This window comes from Nelusetta ayraudi, unplaced genomic scaffold (assembly GCF_046127955.1).
Source record: "Nelusetta ayraudi isolate G7.1 ecotype Tasmania unplaced genomic scaffold, CSIRO-AGI_Nayr_v1 ptg000025l, whole genome shotgun sequence".
Classification (NCBI taxonomy): domain Eukaryota; kingdom Metazoa; phylum Chordata; class Actinopteri; order Tetraodontiformes; family Monacanthidae; genus Nelusetta; species Nelusetta ayraudi.
The window spans coordinates 176,079-198,865 of NW_027466075.1; the positions used below are offsets into that span (position 1 = coordinate 176,079).

The 22,787-nt window shown below is 43.6% G+C and overlaps 1 protein-coding gene across 1 annotated transcript in view; it reads right to left on the minus strand.

The window, feature by feature from the left end:
* The window catches only part of LOC142889863 (uncharacterized), a 155,290-nt gene that overhangs the window by 23,955 nt on the left and 108,548 nt on the right, over positions 1–22,787 (minus strand). Inside the window, exon 6 of the mRNA XM_076028541.1 lies at positions 603–776. Within this exon, the coding sequence (XP_075884656.1) occupies positions 603–776 (174 nt within the window). The remainder of the gene's footprint in view (positions 1–602; positions 777–22,787) is intronic.

A 22,787-nucleotide genomic window follows, 5' to 3' on the forward strand; every position in this document is an offset into this window, starting at 1 on the left:
AGACAATAAAATGGTTTCGTAATATTTATATCTTTATTAACTAAGAAAATACTTCCATTTGTAGCTCGCTTTTTCGTCGCCATCTTTTTCGAAGATGTCTTGGCGAAAATACGCAATGCCTTCTGGGTAGCCCTCACTGCCAAGGGTGGTCCCGGAGAATCTCAATATTGAGGGCGATACAGCCCTTAATCTCCTCCCTCAACTGGACGTTCTTAGAATCGGGACAGCATTTGCACCTAGCAGAGAGCGCGCATTTTTGAGATTGAGGGTTGAGATTGAGGGTTAAGGGAGGAATTGGAATTCACCCCAAGATCAACCACAACCACCGTGTTTTCTAATCATTGACTTCCTGCCTGAACCATTCTACCTGCTGTAAGTGACGAGGACTCCACTCTTAAAGCTCTCTCTCTCTCTCTCTCTCTCTCTCTCTCTCTCTCTCTCTCTCTCTCCGACCTAATGGGCACCCCTGTTTCAAACCCAGTTTCACTCATTTCAAACACAAACCAGTGACTGCAAACTGAATTTCTAACAGCAGTGAAGTGAAAATCATGACAACAATAACAAGAGTGATAGAAGTTGTAGAGTGAAGAGGGTGAACTGACCTCAGAGTCTCCAGTTTACAGTCTGGACTCTGCAGAAAACCACTCAGCTCCTTCACTGATGAATCCTGCAGTTGGTTCTGACCCAGGTCCAGGTGTCTGAGGTGGGAGTCGTTGGACTTCAGAGCTGAGAGCAGCCAATCACAGCTGAGCTCTGACAACCTGCAGCCCTCCAACCTGAATAGAGAAGAAATGATGGAGAGTTTAGAATCAAAGTCAAATGTCGACTTTAGAATCTGACACTCAACAAAGGAGAGAGGGTGAGTGAATGAGCGCTGCAATCTGAAATCTGACCACCAGATGGCAGGATTTTACACTCTGTACCTTTAAACCAGGGGTGCTCACACTTTTTCAACATGCAAGCTACTTTTAAAATGGCCAAGTCAAAAAGATCTACCTACTATACAATCGGTGTGTGTGTGTGTGTGTGTGTGTGTGTGTGTGTGTGTGTGTGTGTGTGTGTGTGTGTGGAACGCAGATGTTTTGCTAGCAGCATCTCCCAGGATCTCCGGTGCTTCTGCTGTGCGTGACTTTGAAGCGTATTTTGTGAGTGAGGCGTCTCCATCAGTTTACGCCAGGATTGCAAGCTCACGCAACAACCCCGGTAGTTTGGCGTGTAGTTAAAGAAAACAACAGCCAAACTCTTTTTGCTGTTCCTGTCTGCTCTCATACAGAATGCAGGTATCTGAAGTATACATTGATTTTAACAATTATTATAGTTTCAGATTTAAAATGAAATCTGCTTTATGTCTCCTTTATTTGATCTGAGCGGTGCAGAAGCCGATTCGTCTCATTAACCTTTGACTGTAAAATCCAGCACATATAAAAACAAAATCCAGCACATCGTACATTATGACCAAGATCACTGAGTTCCTGCCTGAACCATTCTACCTGCTGGAAGTGACGAGGACTCCACACGATTGACCTAATGGACACCCCTGCTTCAAACCCAGTTCCACTCATTTCAAACACAAACCAGTGTCTGCAAATTGAATTTCCAACAGCAGTGAAGTGAAAATCATGACGACAACAACAAGAGTGATAGAAGTTGGAGAGTGAAGAGGGTGAACTGACCTCAGAGTCTCCAGTTTACAATCTGGACTCTGCAGAAAACCACTCAGAACCTTCACTAATGAATCCTGCAGCTGGTTCTGACTCAGGTCCAGGTGTCTGAGGTGGGAGGGGTTGGATTTCAGAGCTGAGAGCAGCCAATCACAGCTGAGCTTTGACAACCAGCAGTACTCCAACCTGAATAGAGAAGAAATGATGGAGTTTATAACGATGGAATTTTACCAGGGTGTCATCACTCTGAACATCAAAGTGAAACGTCGACTTCAGAATCTGCAACAAAAGCAGTCGGCAATCTGACCACTAGATGGGAGGATTTTACCCACTGTACCTTCAAGCCCAGTTTAGGGCGTTTTCATTGCCTCGCCTCACCACGGTTCGCCTCGGTACGATTGCGTTTTCATTGGCTCTGTGATTACGAGACCGTGGGCGGAGTCGACACGGTAAAGCGGGACAATGTTTTCCCCAGCATCACTTCTGTGCGATACACAACAGCGCAGCGATGGACAAAGTAGAAGTTGTTTCATACCTGCTGCTCGGTCTGTGGTTGCTTTTCTGTTCAAGAAAGAACACTTTCCCTCACTGAAGTCACAGTTGATCATTTATGCAGCAACATTTATAATTTATTGTTTCGTTTTCCATGCGAGTAAATGTGTAGTTCAACCTTCATATTTTCACCAAAAGTAAACACAAGACGGATACAACGGGAAATAGCGTTTATTTAAAAACAAACAAACAGAAAAACAGACAGTAAACACGCCTCCTTATTTGAAATAGCTTCCCTAGCGAGCCAAGGACGACTTTGTTATATGCCACGGTGTTTGAGGCTTCCTCGCGGCCAAGAGCCACGTCCTCTCGACGAATCAGTATTTCTTCTCTCCTCAAGACTCCTGGGGTTCCCTAGCTTACCGCGTGTCACGCAGGAGCAACTCGATTTGTTTTCTTTACCGAGCGCTTCGCCATTTGCCGTTTGTCGTTTTCGCGAATATGGTTGAACACACTCGCGACGTCGAGGGCATTCCCGGTTCGCCTGCCTCTCCCCAAAAGACGAAAGTAAACATGTATTGAAAAAGCTGTTTTCAAAAACTGTATACACATAAATGTATTTGTACAACACCAATAGTAGCTACTTGTATTCACAGTAAAATGTACCTGACACGGAAGTTCTGTGTCAAAGGAGTTGCCGTGGATGTCCTCCAGTTTACAGTCTGGACTCTGTAGAAAACCACTCAGCTCCTTCACTGATGAATCCTTAAGGTGGTTCCAACTCAGGTTCAGCTCTCTGAGGTGGGAGGGGTTGGACTTCAGAGCTGAGAGCAGCCAATCACAGCTGAGCTTTGTCAACCAGCAGTTCTCCAGCCTGAATAAAGAATCAATATTTGATTTCTTCCATGGTGTAAATGTCATATTCAGAGTCATTCCTCCCTGTTGATGATCCAGATGTGCAGCTGTTGGGATCACTGAGTCATTCCCTCAAAGGAGTCATTGTGCCAGTGGGTTGTCAACACAATAACAACAGCAGTGTGTCAGTCAGTGTGCAGCCAATCAGCAGTGAAGATGGAAAATAATCAGTGAGTCCTTTGTGTGCTTGTGGCTGTTTTCAGTCATCAGAGACTCGTTACAAGTCAAACACATTCAAAGGACAAGATGAAGAAATACTGCTGCACTATTAATCTGCCTCTAATATTTCTTCACACGATCTTCTGCTCAGTCATGTGACCTTCATCACCAATCAACAACTTCCATTGAGCTCCAAAGTGACTGGAGACATTTTCCACACTTTCTTCCACCATCCAAAGTCTTTTCTGGCTGCAGATTGTTGACATGAAAATATCAACAACATCCACTTTGTCTAGATGAGTCTTTAATATCTGCTTCAAAGTCTTCACACTAAGCAGCGTTACACACCAGTTGTCATCTGCTGACACACACTGTCCACCAGTAGAAAGCAGGAACTGACCTGAGAACTTCCAGTCTGCAGTTTGGACTCTGCAGTCCAGCACAGAGCAGCTTCACTCCAGGATCCCTCAGGAAGTTCTCACTCAGGTCCAGCAGTGTGAGGTGGGAGGGGCTGGACTGCAGAGCTGAAGACACCACTGCACACTCAAGCTCTGAGAGTTCACTGGATGAAGGAGAGCAGAGAGAGAAGTTGTGGTCGACATGTGAGATTCTAAAGACAGTGAAAGTGAATCAAGACTCATTAATGTCTGATCATCATCATCATCATCATCATCATCTTCATCATCATCACCATCACCATCATCATGTAAATGGAGGGAAGTCCCGCGGTGGTGCAGCATGTGTTTACATCTGTGGTGCGTGGTGCCGGGACACTGCAGTGGTATGCAAACACTGTTCACCACTGGCACAGTTGATGATCATAAAGTGCCGTCCATTCTATCTGCCCTGGCAGTTTACTGCCATTTTGCTAGTTGCAGTTTACATCCCTCCCACCAACAACAGCAGTGAGAGGAACGCTGCACTCAATGAACTGTACCAGGCCATCAGTGATCAACAGACAGCAAACCCAAAAGCTTCACCATCCTCACTGGAGATTTTAGTCATGCTGACCTCAACACTGTCCTTCCAAAAGTCCAACGCTTTGTATGTGGAGGTGTTCCGAGGGAGGAGCAGGACTCGTGCTCATGTGCGATCAATTCCACGAGGATTGGGACTCTCAAAGGAAATGGGTGTGCGTTTGTGCGTTCGCAACATTTTGAACATCCAGATTTTTTTGTTTCAGGATGAAATCCATGTACGTTTTTGTAAATGAAGCCCCAGGTCCTCAGTGTCTCCACTACAGTGTCCTCAGTGCAGCTTCACACTCCAGTGTGTTCCAGCCACTGAGTGTCAACACGTCCTGTTGTGACTGACAGTGTTGCTCTGATCTGCTGCTTCAACTCAACATGATGCTCAGTTGTGTGTAAAGTCACTGCAGCTTGGAGCTCCACTGGATCAGAGATCCTTCACTGGCGTCTCTTCGGACTCCACTGCATCTTTGATCCAACTGCTGTTTTATTGTCTGCTGCCAAATGAAGGAAGGATGTGATGTGTTTGTGTGTTCAATGTGTTGATTGTGTTGATTGACTGTGTAGTTCCACAGTTTTCATTCATGTAGCCGCTCTTTACCTTTGACGCTCAGGTGTCTTCAATGTCCGTCCGTCATACCAGCACCACTACATCATTCATAAATTGATGAGACGTGGGTTCCATTTAACTCGTTTATTTTCCTTCTTGAGTTTTTGGTTTGAGGCAACACAGACAACGTGAGGTCAAAAGAATTTTTGGCTCACCAACCACTCCGGCTTGACCCGCTTTCCATCAAACAAACATTTCGGCCATTTTTTTTCCTCGACCTAAAATAGCTGCGGGTCACCTTTCAAAATAAAATAACGGCTTCAGCATCAGAATCGGATGGTCTTGGTTCCCTTTCTTGAAGAACTTGGCAGTTGTCAGCCGGAAGGCATCTTGCACTGTACCCCTGACAACGCCATTAACTTCGTCCAGCAGTGCAACGTAGGGCTCTTTCATCAGACGTTGACTGATACATGACTGAACGAATGGCTCGCGGCTTAGCGCATCAGCGACAACGTTCTTAACGCCAGGGACATACTTCAGATCGAAATCGAATGCGGCAAGCTTAGCAACCCATCTTTGTTCACATGCGTCCAAACATGGCTTTGTTAAGATGTAGGACAATGGGCAATGACAATGACCAAACTTGTCACAAATGGCCCATTTTAACGCCAGGAATTCCAACCTGTGCGCTGGATAGTTAATTTGTGATCGGGACAGTGTCTTGCTGGCGAAAGCGACAGGTCGAGCAACAGTCTCACCTGGTGGCACTTGAGACAGGACTGCGCCAATGCCATCAAACGACGCATCAACAGCGAGAACGAAGGGCTCACTGAAGTTGGGGTGGGATAAGGTGACATTGCAAGCTAATTCATTCTTCAGGGTCTGGAACGATTCTTTGCATGCAGCAGTCCAGTCGCTCGCCATAAGCGCTGGTGGAGCAGATGATCGCTTTTTCACCTTCCTGCCTCTCATGGCCTTATGCTGCACCTGCCTTCCAGAGAGGAGTCTGAACAAGGGTTTTGCTTTAGCAGAGCAGTCAGCTATGAAGTGCTGATAGTAGAAGATTAGGCCCAGGAAAGAATTAATCTTCCTCCAGGAAGGGGTCACACCATCACTCTCCATCAGGTCAGCCTCTCCCACACCCATGATGGCTTTCATCTTGTCAGGGTCCTTCATCACCCCGTCCCCACAAATGACATGTCCCAGGAACCTTACTGACCTCCGCAAGAGATGACACTTCTTGGGGGCCAGTTTGAGTTTGTGACTTTTCAGACGGGAGAACACCATCTCTAGACGCTCAAGCGCCTGCTGTTCAGTTGGGGCAAAGACCATCAGGTCATCAAGATAGCAGAGCAGACTAGTGAAGTTTTCATCCCCGAAGATTGACATCATCATTCGCATGAATGTTGCAGGACTGTTGGACAGACCTTGTGGCATTCTGTTGTACTAGTGGAGGCCAAAAGGTGAAGAGAAAGCTGTGTATTTTTTGTGCTCTTCATGGAGTGGCACATTGTAGAAGCCAGACGTCAAGTCCATGGTGGAGAAGAAGACATTTCCTCCAAGTGCAACCCACCGATCCTGGGGTGCCTTGGGCCAGGCCGTCGAGTCGGACCATGAACAGGACTGTTTGAAGCTGGGGAAGATCTTTGTAGGAGCACCTTCTCCAGCATGTTAATAAGGCGGTTCAGGGCATCAGGGTCAGTGGCCTGTGGCTGCAGTGGGCTCTGTTCTTCAGCAGGTGGTGCAGGTGGCGAGACAGCAGCAAGAGCATTCACTGACACCCTTTCTCTGGAAGTTCTGTTCACTGACATCATTTCAGAATGATATTCGTTCAGAATGTCTTGGACTTCACGAGCAGTCCACTTGTCTATCGTCTTCGACCTGAAGGTCATGGCGAGCTCAGTAGAAGGGCAGTTCTTTATGAACATTCGAGTCACCTCAGTGCTGGGGCTGTCCAGTGACTTTCCTTGCTCCTTCAGACGTTCAATGGCCAAGTCAACAGCGCGGTTCAGTCTAAGCCAGTAGTCAAAGGCATCCTCACCCTTCCCAGGAAGAGTGGTGTAAAAGTCTGCTAATGGGAGTGGTGAACACGGAACAGAATCAAAGTGCTTCCGCAAGAGACCATAAATGGCATTGGGGTTACAGGTGATGTTAATACCACTGTTCCTGGTCCCAAACCTGACAACATCCTTTGCTTTGCCACCAAGATGAACAAGGATCTCCTCCGCTTGTTCCTCAGGTTGCAGATTCCCCCTCTTAATGAAACTCCTCATGAGCTCCTCCCACTCCTGGACGGAAACAGAGTCTGAGTTGTCTCCTCTGAAGCAGGGGGGGCTCCTTCAGCTTTCGATGAGGGACATATTGCAAATGGGACACGTCAAAAGCATTTGTGGCAGACACATTTGCATGGCTAGGTCGAGGGGTAGCACTCTGTAAAGGGGAACTGGCTAGCATATCAGCATGGGCAGGTGAAGGGGCAGCACTGAGTAAAGGGGTAGTGACAGATGCACTGAGGTGAGAGATAATGTCCTGTGCCACCCGCTGGCTGACCTGTTGAATCAATGCATCACCCATCTGACCTACAATACTAGCAGCAATAACATCAGGGGTAGGTGCAGGGGAACACATGCTGTGCCTGTCCGGGACAGGGGAATGCGTGCCCTGGCTAGCAAGGGCATGAGGGTTTGCATCTGAGTTGGGGGGAGGGATAACACCAGTACTGAGCAAGGGGCGCCCAGGTGTACACTGATTACCCAACACTACACCACCCCCCTGAACAGGACTCTCAAACAGTAAACTTGAAGGATGCATAAAACCCCTCCCTCTGCCAGCACCAAAAGGAGTTACAAAAACATTACCCTGAGGATTACTCATCTTTCCAAAAAGTTAACAAAACACAATACCACAAAACAAAAGGATGAAACCACAAAAGGCCTAGACTGGAAACTGAAAAAAAAAAAAAAATCAAATCAAAAAAAAAAATCAAATAAAAGTACATAAACCCTCTATCTGATGTCTAACACTGCACAAAAGCAACACATCTGACCGACTTCAGTGACCGCAGATGAACAGCAGCAGCAGAACAGTCCCCGGGTCGCTCTGCAGCATCGGTAGCACAACAAAAGAGTCTCGAGTCACGGCACCAATGTGACCTCTCCTATTCTGTCCTGCATGCTGTATAATGAAGACTTGCAGAAGTCAGGTGTGGAGCAGCAGTTTATTCTCTGAAACAGAATGGGACACAACCATAACTTGCTCCGTGAAACTTGGTCACCTCCTGCTTCATGGGCTTCCTCTGTACTGAAGTAGTGATCGTATAGTTGTTGTTTCTACAATACAAATAATATTAAAAATAAAATACATTTTTCTACAAAATACAAAAAAATGACATTCGCAATTTCAATAATTCGCTCCCTAAAGCTCCATTTTTATACACTGTAACATTCTTCCAGTTACACACACATACCTGAAACAGAATGGGACACAACCATAACTTGCTCCGTGAAACTTGGTCACCTCCTGCAGAGACAACGTGCTCCGTATGAGAGCTGCGTGCTGCTAATGGACATGCTAGCATGCTAATCGTTTTTAATAGCAATAAAAAAAAAACGAACTTTGCTAAAAAAAAATAAAAAAAATAAATAAAAATAAATAAATAAATGAAAGACACCAGCACACATTTAAACACTGAAACACAGTTACATGAAGCATAGCTCAACTTATTGCATTAATTTCTGTCTCAACAGGCAGGAGACCGTCTCACCTGCTTCATGGGCTTCCTCTGTACTGAGGACCACCCAGAATGCAAAGCGCTAACTTCAAAATAAAATACAAAATAAAATAAAAATAAAATATAAAGAGCCATGGCTGTGCCCCAACCAAGTTTAACATGATTGAACACAATTCAACAACAATTTATTTTGTGTGTGTGTGTGAGAGAGAGTGGATGACGCCTTGCAGGTGCGGTCCTGGATGTCGGCTGCTGATTGGACGCGCCACGGCTGAGAAGGAGGAGCAGTCGAGCCAGCCTGACTGTCATCCCTCCTCCGCTCCCAAGTCTGCAGTTAGTCACTTCTGAAATGGTGTTAGAGCACGCGGCCGTAGGTAGTGATGGCCGATGGAGGCTTTGTTGAAGCTTCGACACTTTTCACTTTTCAAAAAATGGTTCATTACTCGAGGCTTCAATGACACAGTGCTCGAGGAGGTCATCTAGTGCTCAATAAAATGAAGTGCAATAGAAACGTGTTCATTGTTTCATAGGTTGTTTGGGATTTGATTCGCCATGCATTCTTGTTGGACAACACTACATGCTTGTATGGTTCAATGCTGACACAATAAAATAAAAATGAAAAATAAAGACAATGTCTCTTTTTTGGCACGACTGATTGTAGTAGACTATAGCTCTATACTTAGCCTGACAGTTTGTGCAATGAGTTATATTATATCCTAAAACAAGACTAAATAGCCCATAGTTTAAAAATATGTTTAATAGTAAGTGTTCAGTGGGTCAGATGTCAAATGTGATCTATTTAAAATGTAGAATAGATGAGCTAAATAACACATATATAATACACGTTGATGGGAATTGAACCGTCGCCTCAGTCTTGCAAGTCCAAGATTGTCATAATGTACCACAAACCCAAATCACACTCCCTTTTTTTCATCTAAGCTGTTTGAGTAGCGTTAGCACACCGTGATTCCTCATCAACTACAGGCCTACACTTCAAATAATTATGAGGAAAAACCTAACGTAAAGAGAGCACTTCCATTAGGAAATAGTCAACATGAAATTTCGTCTTCTACTGACACCTGCTGGTCAAATTGAATAGTTGCAAATATTGTGAACAAGTTGTCATCTAATTCTAATCCTAAACAATATGGCCATTCGAAGTGAAGTATTAAGACAATTAATCAGGTTTGTACTGCTTGATTGAACACATTCATCCCGTTCCAGTGCACTAAAACCCACTTCCCTTCAGGACCGTGTCAGCGAAGCCAAAACTTCCTTGAGTGACGCTGTTTCCCAGCATGCAATGCGAGCTAGCGATTCACAAAACTATTTCATCACAAACATGGATGTAAAAAATAAAAAGGGACGAAAAATGAAACTTCAGGAACACCAACCATTGCAATACAAGCAGAACTGGGCCAAAGTTTTATATTATGTACACCATAATACAGCCTTCTGGTGGACAAGCCATACTATTTAATCCGTGTCCTCCTATGGCACTTCCGTGGGTGGAAGCTCGTCGTAGAGGTCACATGCTGGTTGCACGTCACTCCACCGATCACCTCGGGGAAGGTCGTTGCCCTTGCAGGGTACCTGATTCAGGTGAGTATATGGAAAATATGGGTCAATGTGGTCAGTCGTAACAAGAGAAGCTTGCTGGCAAAAATAATGCACTACAAGTGGATGTGACACTTTTTTTTTGTTTTGTATGAGCATTTAAAAAAAACAACAACATAATAATAATATGGATTTTGACCATGTATGTTTTGGAGTTCATTGAAAGAGGTTAATATATATATGTATATATATATATATATATATATATATATATATATATATATATATATATATATATATATATATATATATATATATATATATATAAATATATATATGTGCGTGTGTGTAACTTTAACTAACTTATCTATTTCTATCCATCTATCAAACTTACTATCTAGGGATCTATCTACTACTAACTCTCAAAAAACGGACAACCAAGAGCAACAAAACCAACCTACTGCAATTCGTATATTTTAGTGTGTGTCTGTGTGTGTGTGTGTGTGTGTGGGGGGGGGGGTTAAAATGAGCACAGTGATGGTTCCGCAGCATAAAATGTATCTTCAGTCGTCGATTGTATGTGTGGGAGTCCCTCAGGTTCAGCCCAGCTGATTTAGTGTTCGGTGAGAGGACCCTCGCGTCTGTTAAGGGGTAAGTGGCTTTCCGATGTTAAGCGAGTAGAGAATAATGTGTTAGATTACGTAATTTTTTTCCGTGAACGCTTGCATCGTGCTTGTGAAACTGCTCACCAAACTCTTGTCGCCAGCCAGTCTAAAATGAAGCGGCAGTTTGACAAGAAAGCTGTGGCTCGAGTTTTTGAGACAGGCGACCGAGTGTTGGTATTGTTGCCGTTACCCGGTTCCGGTTTGCAGGCTGGTTTTTCTGGTCCGTATGTCGTGGAGCACAAACTTTCCGATACAGATTATGTAGTGCACACTCCTGATAGAAAACGATCATCCCGCGTCTGCCACGTCAAAATGTTGAAAAGTTACGCCCGGTTCACACAGGACGCGGAAGCGCCGCGCCGCGAAGTGAAGCGCTGCGAATCGCCAAGCGCTTCCATTCAGCGCCCATATTAATCAATCAGTGCGTTTACATGCAGAGCTTAATCGGACTAAGCAATCATTCGGTTTTCTTGTCCAATCGGAGTTCTCACCTTGGTCCCCGTATACATGTAGCTGAGAAATTCAAATTATTGACGGGTCCTCCTCCCAACACTAGGGGGTGGAGTGAGTCTTTTCAGCCGGTCAGCTGCTTTCGGTTGACATATTAAATCTATTATGATATGGAACGATAGTTCATAATATACGTGTTACTTGCTTTGCAGATAAGGTGTACCCTATTTCTTGTGCTCCTGGTTATTTTAAAAGGCAGACAAGAACGTTGTTTGCTGTTGGAGGGCTACAACAACACTTCGATGCTACGCTTTGTGCCGTCGCTACGGACCCCAAACTCTCGTTCTTGTTGGATTCGGGTTCGGAGCAGACTGGTGGGAGAGTTTGTGTACAGGTTTTGCAAAGGAACGGTGTCTTCAGTTATACACACGCTCATTAAAGTGCCGACCGTGGAGGAAGCTGGTGCCGCTGCACGCCGTTTCCAGCAGAATAACAGCGAAATTACCCAAATAAAAACAAATCAGGAAAACATCTCTTTGCTGTGCTTTTATTTACAAAGTTAAAATTCTTCTAACTTACAAAAAATGTGAACGAAAAGGTAGAAATATAAATACGAAGGAATACGTATTTGTTCAGGGGTGTGCAAAGCCGGAGCCCTGCATTTGCTGCGCTACCCTTTTTAAAAAGGTCTCCGTTGCGCGTTATTTTAATATGTCCATCTCTTTTAGAAGAGAAAGCATCGCCCCGGTCTCATCCTCTCTCCAAATGTCAACATTCTTATTCGCGTTTGCCAGGTTGTTTCGCGCCGTCTGTTTTGTTAGACGACGTAGTTGTGCGGTCATGAGTCGCGAGAGCGAGGCGTGGCACATGCGCACTCGCATTGTCCAGTTAATAGTCCGATTAAGGCGTATACATGGCAGAGAAATTCGAATTCCAATCGCATTATCTGGGTGTCTCAATCGGAGTTCTCCGATTCCAATCGGAGTTCTCAAACTCCAATCATAATCGGAGTAAGGCAATAATTCGATTTTCTCTAGTGCCATGTAAACGCACTGAATGTAGTGGTTCAGACCAGACGCGAACAGGTGCGCGGCTCGTGCCATTCATTTCAATGGAAGCGGAAGCGCCGCGCCAATTAATTTCGCGAGCGAGGCTCCAACTGGTTCACACCAGACGCGAACAGCTCCGCGACGGTCGACAAGCGCTTCTGCTCAGCTGCACTCTTTTTTTCACTCCCACTTTTTCACTTCTTTTTTTTTTCTTTAGTTTTTTACTACTACACAAATGTAAAGTCAAACAACATACGCTTACAGAAACTCACACAACAAAATATGAATTAAAATGTGTAAAACAAAAAGAAAAAAAAATCAGCATTCAGATAACAGTTTTGTCCTTTAGTGAAGATTGACAATGAGAAAAACCAAGAGCCTCATCTTTGTGCGGCTGATCCTGTTTCTTCTCTCTGTAAATATCTGCCCTGTTTTGGAGAAGATTCTCTCTGAGGGGACTGATGTTGCTACAATGCACAGTCTCCATGCCATCACATGTGTAAGGCGTCGGTAAATTGAAGCCTGCAGTTTGCAGTTGCAGCTGTTGCACGACAAAACGGGTCAACCAACCCGACAAACGAGCCGGGTGATAATCGGCTCCGATCGGCTTGCAATGGAATTGGGACACCCGGGACAACACCACCTTTTTTTTTACCTGCCGCACGGAATGACGTTGAGCGTAACGTACGCTAAATCATAATATCGCGCCAGTCAAGGTCATATCGCGGGCCTGTCCCGCTCACCAGATATCCAAGAAGGTTGGTGAGGGCTGAGCGGGCAAAACCTTTGGTGACTAAGTACCGAAGGGGTGAATTTTTTCTCGACCTTTTTGCGCCTGAGTAAAAAAAGGGGGCACAGGGACGCCTGTGCAGCTACAAGTAATAAGTCTAGACAGGGATGGGGAAGAACCAGAGCAAAGTGGCTGCTGCAGTTCCCCAGGGGGGACAAATTGTGGACGACATGCGGAAAAAATACGGTCCAGATTGTCTTGATATGTTGGATGTTTGGGTTGAAAAGTATGGTTTCCCAGAGGGAGGATCACTGAGTATGGAGGAATTGAGAAACCTCCGGGATAAACTGAATATAGCCGAGGGAAAGGTTACAAAAAAGAAAAACCCAAACAGGTGGGAGATTCAAATCATCAAAGATCATGAAAGGTGTTTTTCATTCTGGAAACCTGAAGCAGAGGTCAGGGACAGGAAACAAGTAAAGAAAGGTGTGAACAGCGCTGGGCGCTGGAGCACAGGGGTGACAGAGATAACGGCAGAGGGTGCACACGCTCACACACACTCCCCAGAGGAGGGAGAAAAGGAGCCACTCACACACGAGCATTCAAATGCACCAAATGTCTGTATCCTTCTCTTACAGGCCCGAGGGACCCTCTCCTGGACATGCCTGTCTTCCCTCCTCCCGCCTGCCCTCATCCAACAAAGCTACCACCGTACAACCCTGCGCACTCCAGCACCAACGCCGCAGCATCGCCACGTTCATCAGGACTGCCGTCAACCAAACGGCCAGCCTCATCACTGCTTTCAGACAAGGGCTGCTCCCCCAGATCGCCAAAGCAGTTAACAGAAGCTGCTGCGTGGGGATTGAACATGCCCGGCTGACAGAGGTCCGACGTCATTCAGTGCACGCTGAGAGGCTTCTGCAGGAGGCCAGCGATGCAGAGGACAAGAAGATAAAGCGTGCCTCCCTCACCATGATGAAGCACCTCAGTGACACGGCGAGACGGCCCTACAGGAACAACGACAACCGACGAAGGGCGACTAGCGGAGACAGAGGCGAAAAGGGGGCGTGCCACATCTGCGGCCGCATGGGTCACTGGGCCAGAGAATGCCCTGACAAAGGAAGACACCGCGGGCAGAACCATGCCCACCGCAGCCAAGAGAGTGATCGCGAGGACCGGAAAAGAGGATCCAGAGGGGACCAGGACGTGTTTATGTAGCATAATTGTGGCAAAGCACTGTTCCTGCTTTTGTTGTGGTTTGTGGCGTGTGTGAGAGTGATCAGTGAGCAGGGTGCAGTTACCCACTTCTACCAGTGGAGGTCGTGTTCGCCCCGGGGAATAACGCTAGAGAGGTCTCTCAAGTGGCTCGTGAGACCTATGTGGAGCGAACCGTCGTAGCGGACGTTAACGTGTGTGTTATCTGTTGTGCTTCCACAGGTGAGAAGGGGAAATGGTTGAAAATAAGAGCAAATGTATGTGTGGCTGTTTCGTAATTGAAGTCTGAGATCGAGGGTATGTGAGTTAAATTTACGTTTTGAATGTATCGTCTCCGAGTGATTACCTAGCGAAGAGGAAACAACGGCTAGCCCGTTGCTAGGTTACCAGGAGGCGGGGTTGACGCTCGGTTACGTTAGTGTTCGTTTAACGTTATGGGATGTTTATTCAGTAGAAATGTGAATATTTAAATGTGTACGAGTAAGATTGAATGTGGGAAACGACATGATTAATAAGTTCAAGTCGAAGTCGGGTATGGATCTGTGTTTTGAAATGTAAAAAGTAGATAACGCTCGAGAGGAAGTCTCTCAAGTGGCTCGTGAGACCTATACGGAGCGAACCGTAGTAGCGGACGTTAACATGTGTGTTGTCTGTTGTGCTTCCACAGAAAACCAAAATAAAAGCTTCTAAAGAAACAAAGAAAAACAAAAATAAATGTGTCTTCGCAACATTACCATGCTACATTTACGTTTGACTATCTGCTTTAATATAAAACCACAACAAATGTGTTTTATAATTGTCTTTATATAATCTACAAACGTATTAGTATGATCCAGGGAAAATTCCATGTTTGTTTGCGAAACTCATTGGAAGAATGAAGAAAATCTGTTCGATTGTTATTGTCATGAACATGAATCACAAAACATATATATATATATATATATATATATATATATATATATATATATATATATATATATATATATATATATATATATATGTATATATATATATATATATATATATATATATGTATATATATATATATATACACACACATATATACATATATATATATATATATATATTTATGTATATATATATATATATATATATATATATATATATATATATTTTTTATTTTATTTTTTTATTTATTTATTTTTTTTCATGTGTCACTTTAACAGAGACAACACCATCTGTAATTACTATGTTTGGTTGCATTTCCCTGGCAGGCAAAGATAGATGGAAGAGACATCCTTCTGGGTGGAAAATGGGACTGGCTTGTCTGTGGATGGTGGAGGCTCGCTGGGCTCATCAATCCGTCCATCCATTCACCTTGTTCGTCTCATCCTGACTGCAGCACGCCACTGTGGAGGCTTGACATAACACACATTAGATTAATAACAGAAAAGCTAAATGTGACTGATGGTGTATTATTTAGTGTGCTTCAGTTATAATTCTCATAATAATGACTGTTTTGCTGGCTTCACACAATATATATAATTGGCCTGTCTTAGTTAAAAGCCCACTCACCACGGCAAGGTGCAGGCCAAGAGTGGGAACACAAACACAGACCAGAAACGAACAGGACAAATCCAGACACGACTACAAAAAACACAAACACAAATAACACTAATATCACTTTGACCACTATCTTTTTTCACAAGAACTTTTATTTCTTTACAAATTGAACCTTAGATTGTGTCACAACAAACTAAATAAACCCTTGAAACAGCCAACAAAACATGAAATAACACTTCATCAATATTATAATGAGTATCCTCATAAATGATTTCAAGATAACTTTCAACACTTTCTCACAAATTTTTTTTTACGTCTGCCGTAATGATTTTCAAGTTTTTTTCATGTGAATATTTTAACATTGAAAATGTTAACTGAACAGTCAATGTAAAATCCCTTCATTGTTGCTCTGACCTCTTCATCATTTGTGACCTCTTCATCATTGGTGATCTGTACATCATTTGTGACCTCTACATCTACATCAGACACAGTATGGCTGTCACATGGTTCCTGAATCACGAGAAAACTGTCTTCTTCCAAGATCTCTGACACCTCTTTACATTTTTTAGAATATGTGTGGTCAAAGATTTGATCAAAATCACGTGTGTGTGTGTGGGTGTGTGTGTGACTCACTTACCTTTTGTTTGGTAGACATGCTCTTACCTGATTTGAAGAAACTAAAAATGGTTGGGACAGCTGTTGAAGTTAGGCACTTTCTCTCACCACGCAAAATGAAAGATTTCTCCTCAAAGTGAAGAGCACACAGCCTGGAGTTGTCATTGGGTGTCCAGTTTTTTCTTCTCACATTTTCCACCCATTTGTGCAACCTTTTTCTGTCCCCAAAAGGAAAGCTGTAAAAAGCAAAACATTCCAAAAATAAATGCACAATATTTTTTTTGTGTAATTTTACTTAAAATTGGGTACGCAAACATATTTAAGTAATTTAAACTTAAACACAATGCAGACAGTTGTGCAGAAAGTTTAGTGTTAGCTAAAATATCGGGCACACAGACGTACTTATTATGTATACATTTCTTTCCATTGTAACAGGTCACTACCAGATCTGCAATCCATTACCTAGAATTGGTTTTCCTTAAACTGATGTACAGGATTACTAATCTGACTTTGATGGGCAAATTTGACAACAGAATACAATTATGAAGCACTAAAACACAGGACCACAAAACAATTAAATGCATGATAAAATAATGATATGCTTTGTTAAATGAAATAAAAGCGCTGCCGCCTCACAGCAAGAAGGTCGTGGGTTCGATTCCGGGGCCCGGACCTGGGACCTTTCTGTGTGGAGTTTGCATGTTCTCCCTGTGTCTGCGTGGGTTCTCTCCGGGTTCTCCGGCTTCCTCCCACACTCCAAAAACATGCATGTGAGGTCAATTGAACGTTCTAAATTGTCCGTAGGTGTGCATGTGAGTGTGAATGGTTGTTTGTCTCTATGTGGCCCTGCGATGAACTGGCGACTTGTCCAGGGTGTCACCCTGCCTTCGCCCTAAGACAGCTGGGATAGGCTCCAGCAGACCCCCGTGACCCTGAATAGGAATAAGCGGGTATAGAAGATGAATGAATGAATGAATGAAATCTTTATTGAATGAATGACACATTTTATTTCACTCGTCGTTTATGTAATTATTATTTTTTGCTCCATAGCTTTCATGATTCAGCATTACATGTTAAGAGTGATGAATTGCATGAAAAGAGAGAGCACTCACTGATAAATTAACATGGTATACTGTTTAATTCCATGAGGACGACAAAATATTTGCAAATTTGTGTTAGCTACACACATCGACAGGTGCAAGAGAAAGGGAGGAACTTTCAAGATCGTTGAGTTTTTATTTTTTATTTTTTTTAGTTCTGATGAAATAAATAGACCAATCATTTTATTACTTTGTCTGCTTTCCAAAGAGGTTATTAATTAAAAAAATATGTGTGGCAGTGCTGTTATGGTCCATAGAGAGTTGCTTCAAAGAATTATCATTTATTATTCAGTGGCACATTGCTCACTTGTTTAATACACAAATAATAGTATATTATTATAATAATACTATTTTATTAATATAATAATAATAATAATAATAATAATAATAATAATAATAATAATCATTATTATTGATAAAATTTCCAAACAACAATCGTCAGTTGTTCCGTAAAAAATACATTGATTTCCATGTTGAATTTTATATGGTTCGTGAGCGCGCACGTCTGTCAGTGACGATCTCCACACTGACACAACTGCGCATGCTCTATTATCCCATCAATGCGGAAGTCAAAAGGTTTTTGGGAGCCATGCGCTGGGTGAGCAACTTCATTGAAAGGAATGGGACGCCATCTTGGACTCTGGGGGCTTGCCGCACTGTCACGCAGGTTGTGACGTAGCGGGCCGGCGACGCACAGGTATGATGTGAATGATTGATAGCTACCATTCGTTCCCGTTAGCGAGAGGATTAAAAACAAACAGACACCATAATGGCATCAAAATGGACTTATCCGGAAGGAAAAGAAAACTGATCAAGAAAAACTTGCAAAGGGGAAAGGTAAGTTATTTGTTTGTGATGTGGGCTGGAGAGGTGGAGGTGAAACGCTGTTGTCCCCCCCCCAACAAGTTTGTTTATTTGTCCTGCTAGCCAGCTAGTTAGCGTCGGATAAATGTTAGCTGGCTGGCTAATATTTGTTCGTCATGAATCAGCGTTTTTGTTTGTTTTATGAAAGTTGACCATATCCTGTCAAGTTGGCCTATCCTGCCATGGGAATGACTGATTGACTCCACACCCGTTCATTCACATTCTAACAGGGAGGGAGGGAGGGAGGGCATGTTGTAGTTGTTGTTGTAGTCAGTCCCCTGTTATTGTTCAGTGGAAGTTGTCTCTCACATATTTGACTCTTAATGTTATTTTAGCCTTAACTTAGGATGAATTTACTAAGCTTAGTTTGTATTTTGTAGGCCCTTCATTAGAAATGTGCTACTGTTTTATAATTCAAATAAATATTTTATGGAAATACTTTTTTTGGCATGGTGTTGACTATTTTAGACTATTGTGGTAGTGGGTCATTTATCTTAGTTTTATTACTTTAACTAGTACAGTGTGTAAAGTAATGCCAACAACTCTTAAAAGTGACAGTTTTGTAATTGGGTAAAAGCTTTAAAGGGACACTGCAATCATAATGTTTAATTTAAAAACAAATACATTTTTAATTTTCCTATATTACTGCAACATCACTGTAATAATAAAATAGGGAAATGTGCTTCTGATCTGTTTTGCTTGATGATCTAGTGAGCTTTGTCTCTGCAGGAGCAATTCTAAAATATGTTGGCGCTGCAGACATTGAGCCAGAGGGATCTCCCGAACATCCTGACCAGGAAGCTCCAGGACCAACACGTTCCTCAGAACCTCCTTCTGTCCAGGTGAATAATGTGTGTTATTCTTAGTAGCTAAGCTGATAAGTGTGGGACGAAGCTAAGGCAATTAAGCATTATTTTAATTGTTGGTTTGCTTTTTAGTGTTGCACTTGTTGGTTTGTTGGATTTTCTTATTTAAAGTAAGCATTTTTTTTTTTTTAATGAATACTCAATCTGTTGTATTTATTGACATATAGAGGATTCTTTTCCTAGTATTATAGTGTTTGTTTGTTTTTAAATCAGTTTAACTTGCCTGAGTTGCTCAACTGAAGATGTTTAATTTTACCTGTAGCCTGTTTTGCTCACGAGGTGTAATAGATTGTGGAATCTTAGTAGACCTTAGTAGACGCACGCTGCTGAGAGTGGCAGCGATCAGCTCCGATGACCGTGGTGCTTGTAAATAAGGCAAATGCGCCATCTAGTGGGACGCAACATGTTTACTCGTGTTGGAGCAATGACAAGTACTACGAACAAAACAAAAGATGCACAGGGTAAAAAAAAAAGATCATAAACTCATAAATTAAAGCTGCAAGCAGCGTTTGCGGGACTGAGCCGCCGTGGCCGACGCGATGCCCGATGACCCCCGATGACGCCTGACCCCTGTCAACGCCCGCAATTGACCCCCGTCCTCTGCCGACGCCCGGCGACATCTGCTGAAAGAAGTCTATGCAAATGATGCAGATTTCTCACCTCCATTTTTTTTTTTGGAGGATGCTGTCAAATGTAAAATATTGGCCTTGATGAGACAAACACGTAGGTATTTGAATGACGTCTGTAGCACTTTTCTAAAGGAAACTGCAGGCATTTGTGTGTTGACAAAGAGGGAGAAGAGGTCTAATCATCATATGCCTGTGTATGCAAATGATGCATATTTTTGACCTGCATTTTTTTTTAAGTGGCTGTCAAATGTAAAATATAGGTCTTGATGAGACAAACACATGGATGTTTGAATGACGTCTGTAGCACTTTTGTAAAGGACACTGCAGCCATTTACAGTATAGTGTGTGTGTGTGTGTGTGTGGAAGCAGGGATGTGCGATACCACTATTTTTCCTTTCGATACGATAGCAGGTGATACCAAGGCTAGTATCCCGATACCAATACAGATACCGATACTTTTAGATGTCCAACTTGTGTATATGAAAATGATGACTTTTACAACGAAAACTCGTGAATGTTATTATAAAAAATGTATTTTATACCTATGTATAAGAATTAAACAAGCTGCCAAATATCAGACTTTGTTTTAATTTTAATCAGAGAAATCAAATCAACAGGTCAACTGAAAATCTGAGCAAATCTCTCTCAAAAAAGAGAGAATAAGAACAGCTGCTCTCAATTCAATATAATTCTTTTTGGACAGAATATGTCTGTCTCTTTGGGAGTCATCGATGAAAAATTTAAATATTCTTGATGTAAAAGGAAGTCTTTTTATGGGAAGTATAACTCACATACCACCACAAATAGACTAAATAGCAACAGTTTTACTTGAAATGTGCCATTTAAGTAATTTAATTATTAAGCTTTTCCAACTTAAAAGTGACACTGAATTGTGTTAAGATGATGGCAGGAATGTGAGTTAAATTAACAAATACATATTGTGCTGGGAGGAAATATTTTTATCTAACTAAATAAATAAAATATGTTTTAATGAAAAATTGACAAACATTCTGGTATTTTATGTAAATGTATCTTATCTACGTCTATATGCCTGTGATGGTGGGCACTGGGATGTATTTTCACTCCACCTGGATATTGCCTTTCTCTCTGCAGTGCTGGTTGGAAATTGCGCTAACGTTGACGGGGGGGGGGGGGGGGGAAGCACGCTATCGCTGTCGCGCTACGCTAACGTGTCGGTAAAGTTAACGTGCCAAGTTTCGTTGCAGGGGGTGGGGGGACTGGACTCCAAGATGCTCCTGCTGATCACTGCTATGCTGGAGCTGGAGATGTGGCCTGTGATGTCTGCACTGGGAGGAAACTGAAGGCCCTCAAGTCCTGTCTGGTCTGTCGGGCCTCCTACTGTGACTCTCACCTCCAGCCTCATCGTGATGCTGCTCCCCTACAGAGACACAAGCTGGTGGAACCCAGCCAGCAGCTCCAGGAGAACATCTGCCCTCGTCATGATGAGGTGATGAAGATGTTCTGCCGCACTGATCAGAAGATCATCTGTGCTTTATGCTGTATGGATGAACATAAAGGTCATCAGACAGTGTCAGCAGCAGTACAGAGGCCTGGGAGGCAGAGAGAGCTGGAGGAGACCAGGCCTCTGGTCCAGCAGAAGATCCAGCACACAGAGGAAGAGCTGAAGGTGCTTCAGAAGGAGGTGGAGTCCATCAACGGCTCTGCTGATAAAGCAGTGAAGGACAGCGAGAAGATCCTCACCCAGATGATCCGTCTGCTGGAGAAAAGACGCTCTGAGGTGCAGTAGCAGGTCCGATCGACACAGGGGGCAGCAGTGAGTGGAGTCAAAGAGCTTGAGAAGAAGCTGGAGCAGGAGATGATGGAGCTGAAGAGGAGAGACGCTGAGCTGGAGAAGATCTCACACACACTGGACCACAGCCAGTTTCTCCACAGGTTCTCCTCACTGCCAGCACTCAGTGCGTCTCCAGACTCCTCCAGCCTGGAGATCCGTCCTCTGAGATACTTTGAGGACGTGGCAGCAGCTGGACCAAGCTGAGAGATGAAATACAGCAAGTTCTGCACAGTGCACAAACTTCTGTTATTATCTGAGGAGAACAGAAAAGTGACATTCATGGAGGAAGTTCAGTCTTATTGTGATCATCCAGACAGATTCACTGACAAGAAGCAGGTCCTGAGTAGAGAAGGTCTGACTGGACGATGTTACTGGGAGGTTGAGTGGAGAAGGGGGAGGGACTTCTGTGGTTTATTTTAGGGGGTTGGTGTAGCAGTGGCCTACAGGAACATTGGCAGAGCAGGAAGGTCAGAGGAAAGTAGATTTGGATTCAATTGCTGTGTCTCAATTCAGGTTCCTCGGCATCCTTGAAGTGCGCATTTTGAAAGGAAGTTGCCTCATCGCACTGCGCGAAGGCTTGTCCCAATTCCCGAGGGTGTTTAGGACGCTCAAAATGCGCACTCGTAAATACGCACTCGTTTTAGCCGATTCCAAGGATACACCGCTACTATCCTTTGCGTACTTGGGTATCCCATGATGCTTTGCGTGCTGCTGCAAAGCATCGTGGGATCCTGGGAAGTCAGCTGAAATTAGCGGCATGTACTGGTTAAGACACGACATATAAATCTAAATATTGACGTTTCACATAAAGTATCCAGTTTTTAAGGTAGGATTTTATTTATTTGAACATTCAACGGCATCGTTAGATGGCAAACCAATGGTTAGCGTGATACTATAGAAACGTCACTTCCGGGGTTGGCCAGCCAGAGGGAACGGCGGTGACGAAACGAGGAAATATGCCGAAGGCTAGACCGTCCCGAGTGGTTACCGGGGAGGCGGTTTGGTCCGTCCTTCTAGGCTGGGAACTCTAAGAACGCTTCCTTCAGACGGAGGACACTCGGCCTCAAGGGTGCAGAACCTGAATTGAGACACAGCAAATGACAAATCCTGGAGTTTATATTGTTACCCAGGTGAATATTGGTTTCGTCACAACAACATGAGTACTCGTGTCTCAGGTCCTCGGTCCTCCAGAGTGCGAGTGCACCTGGACCACAGAGCAGGTCTTCTGTCCTTCT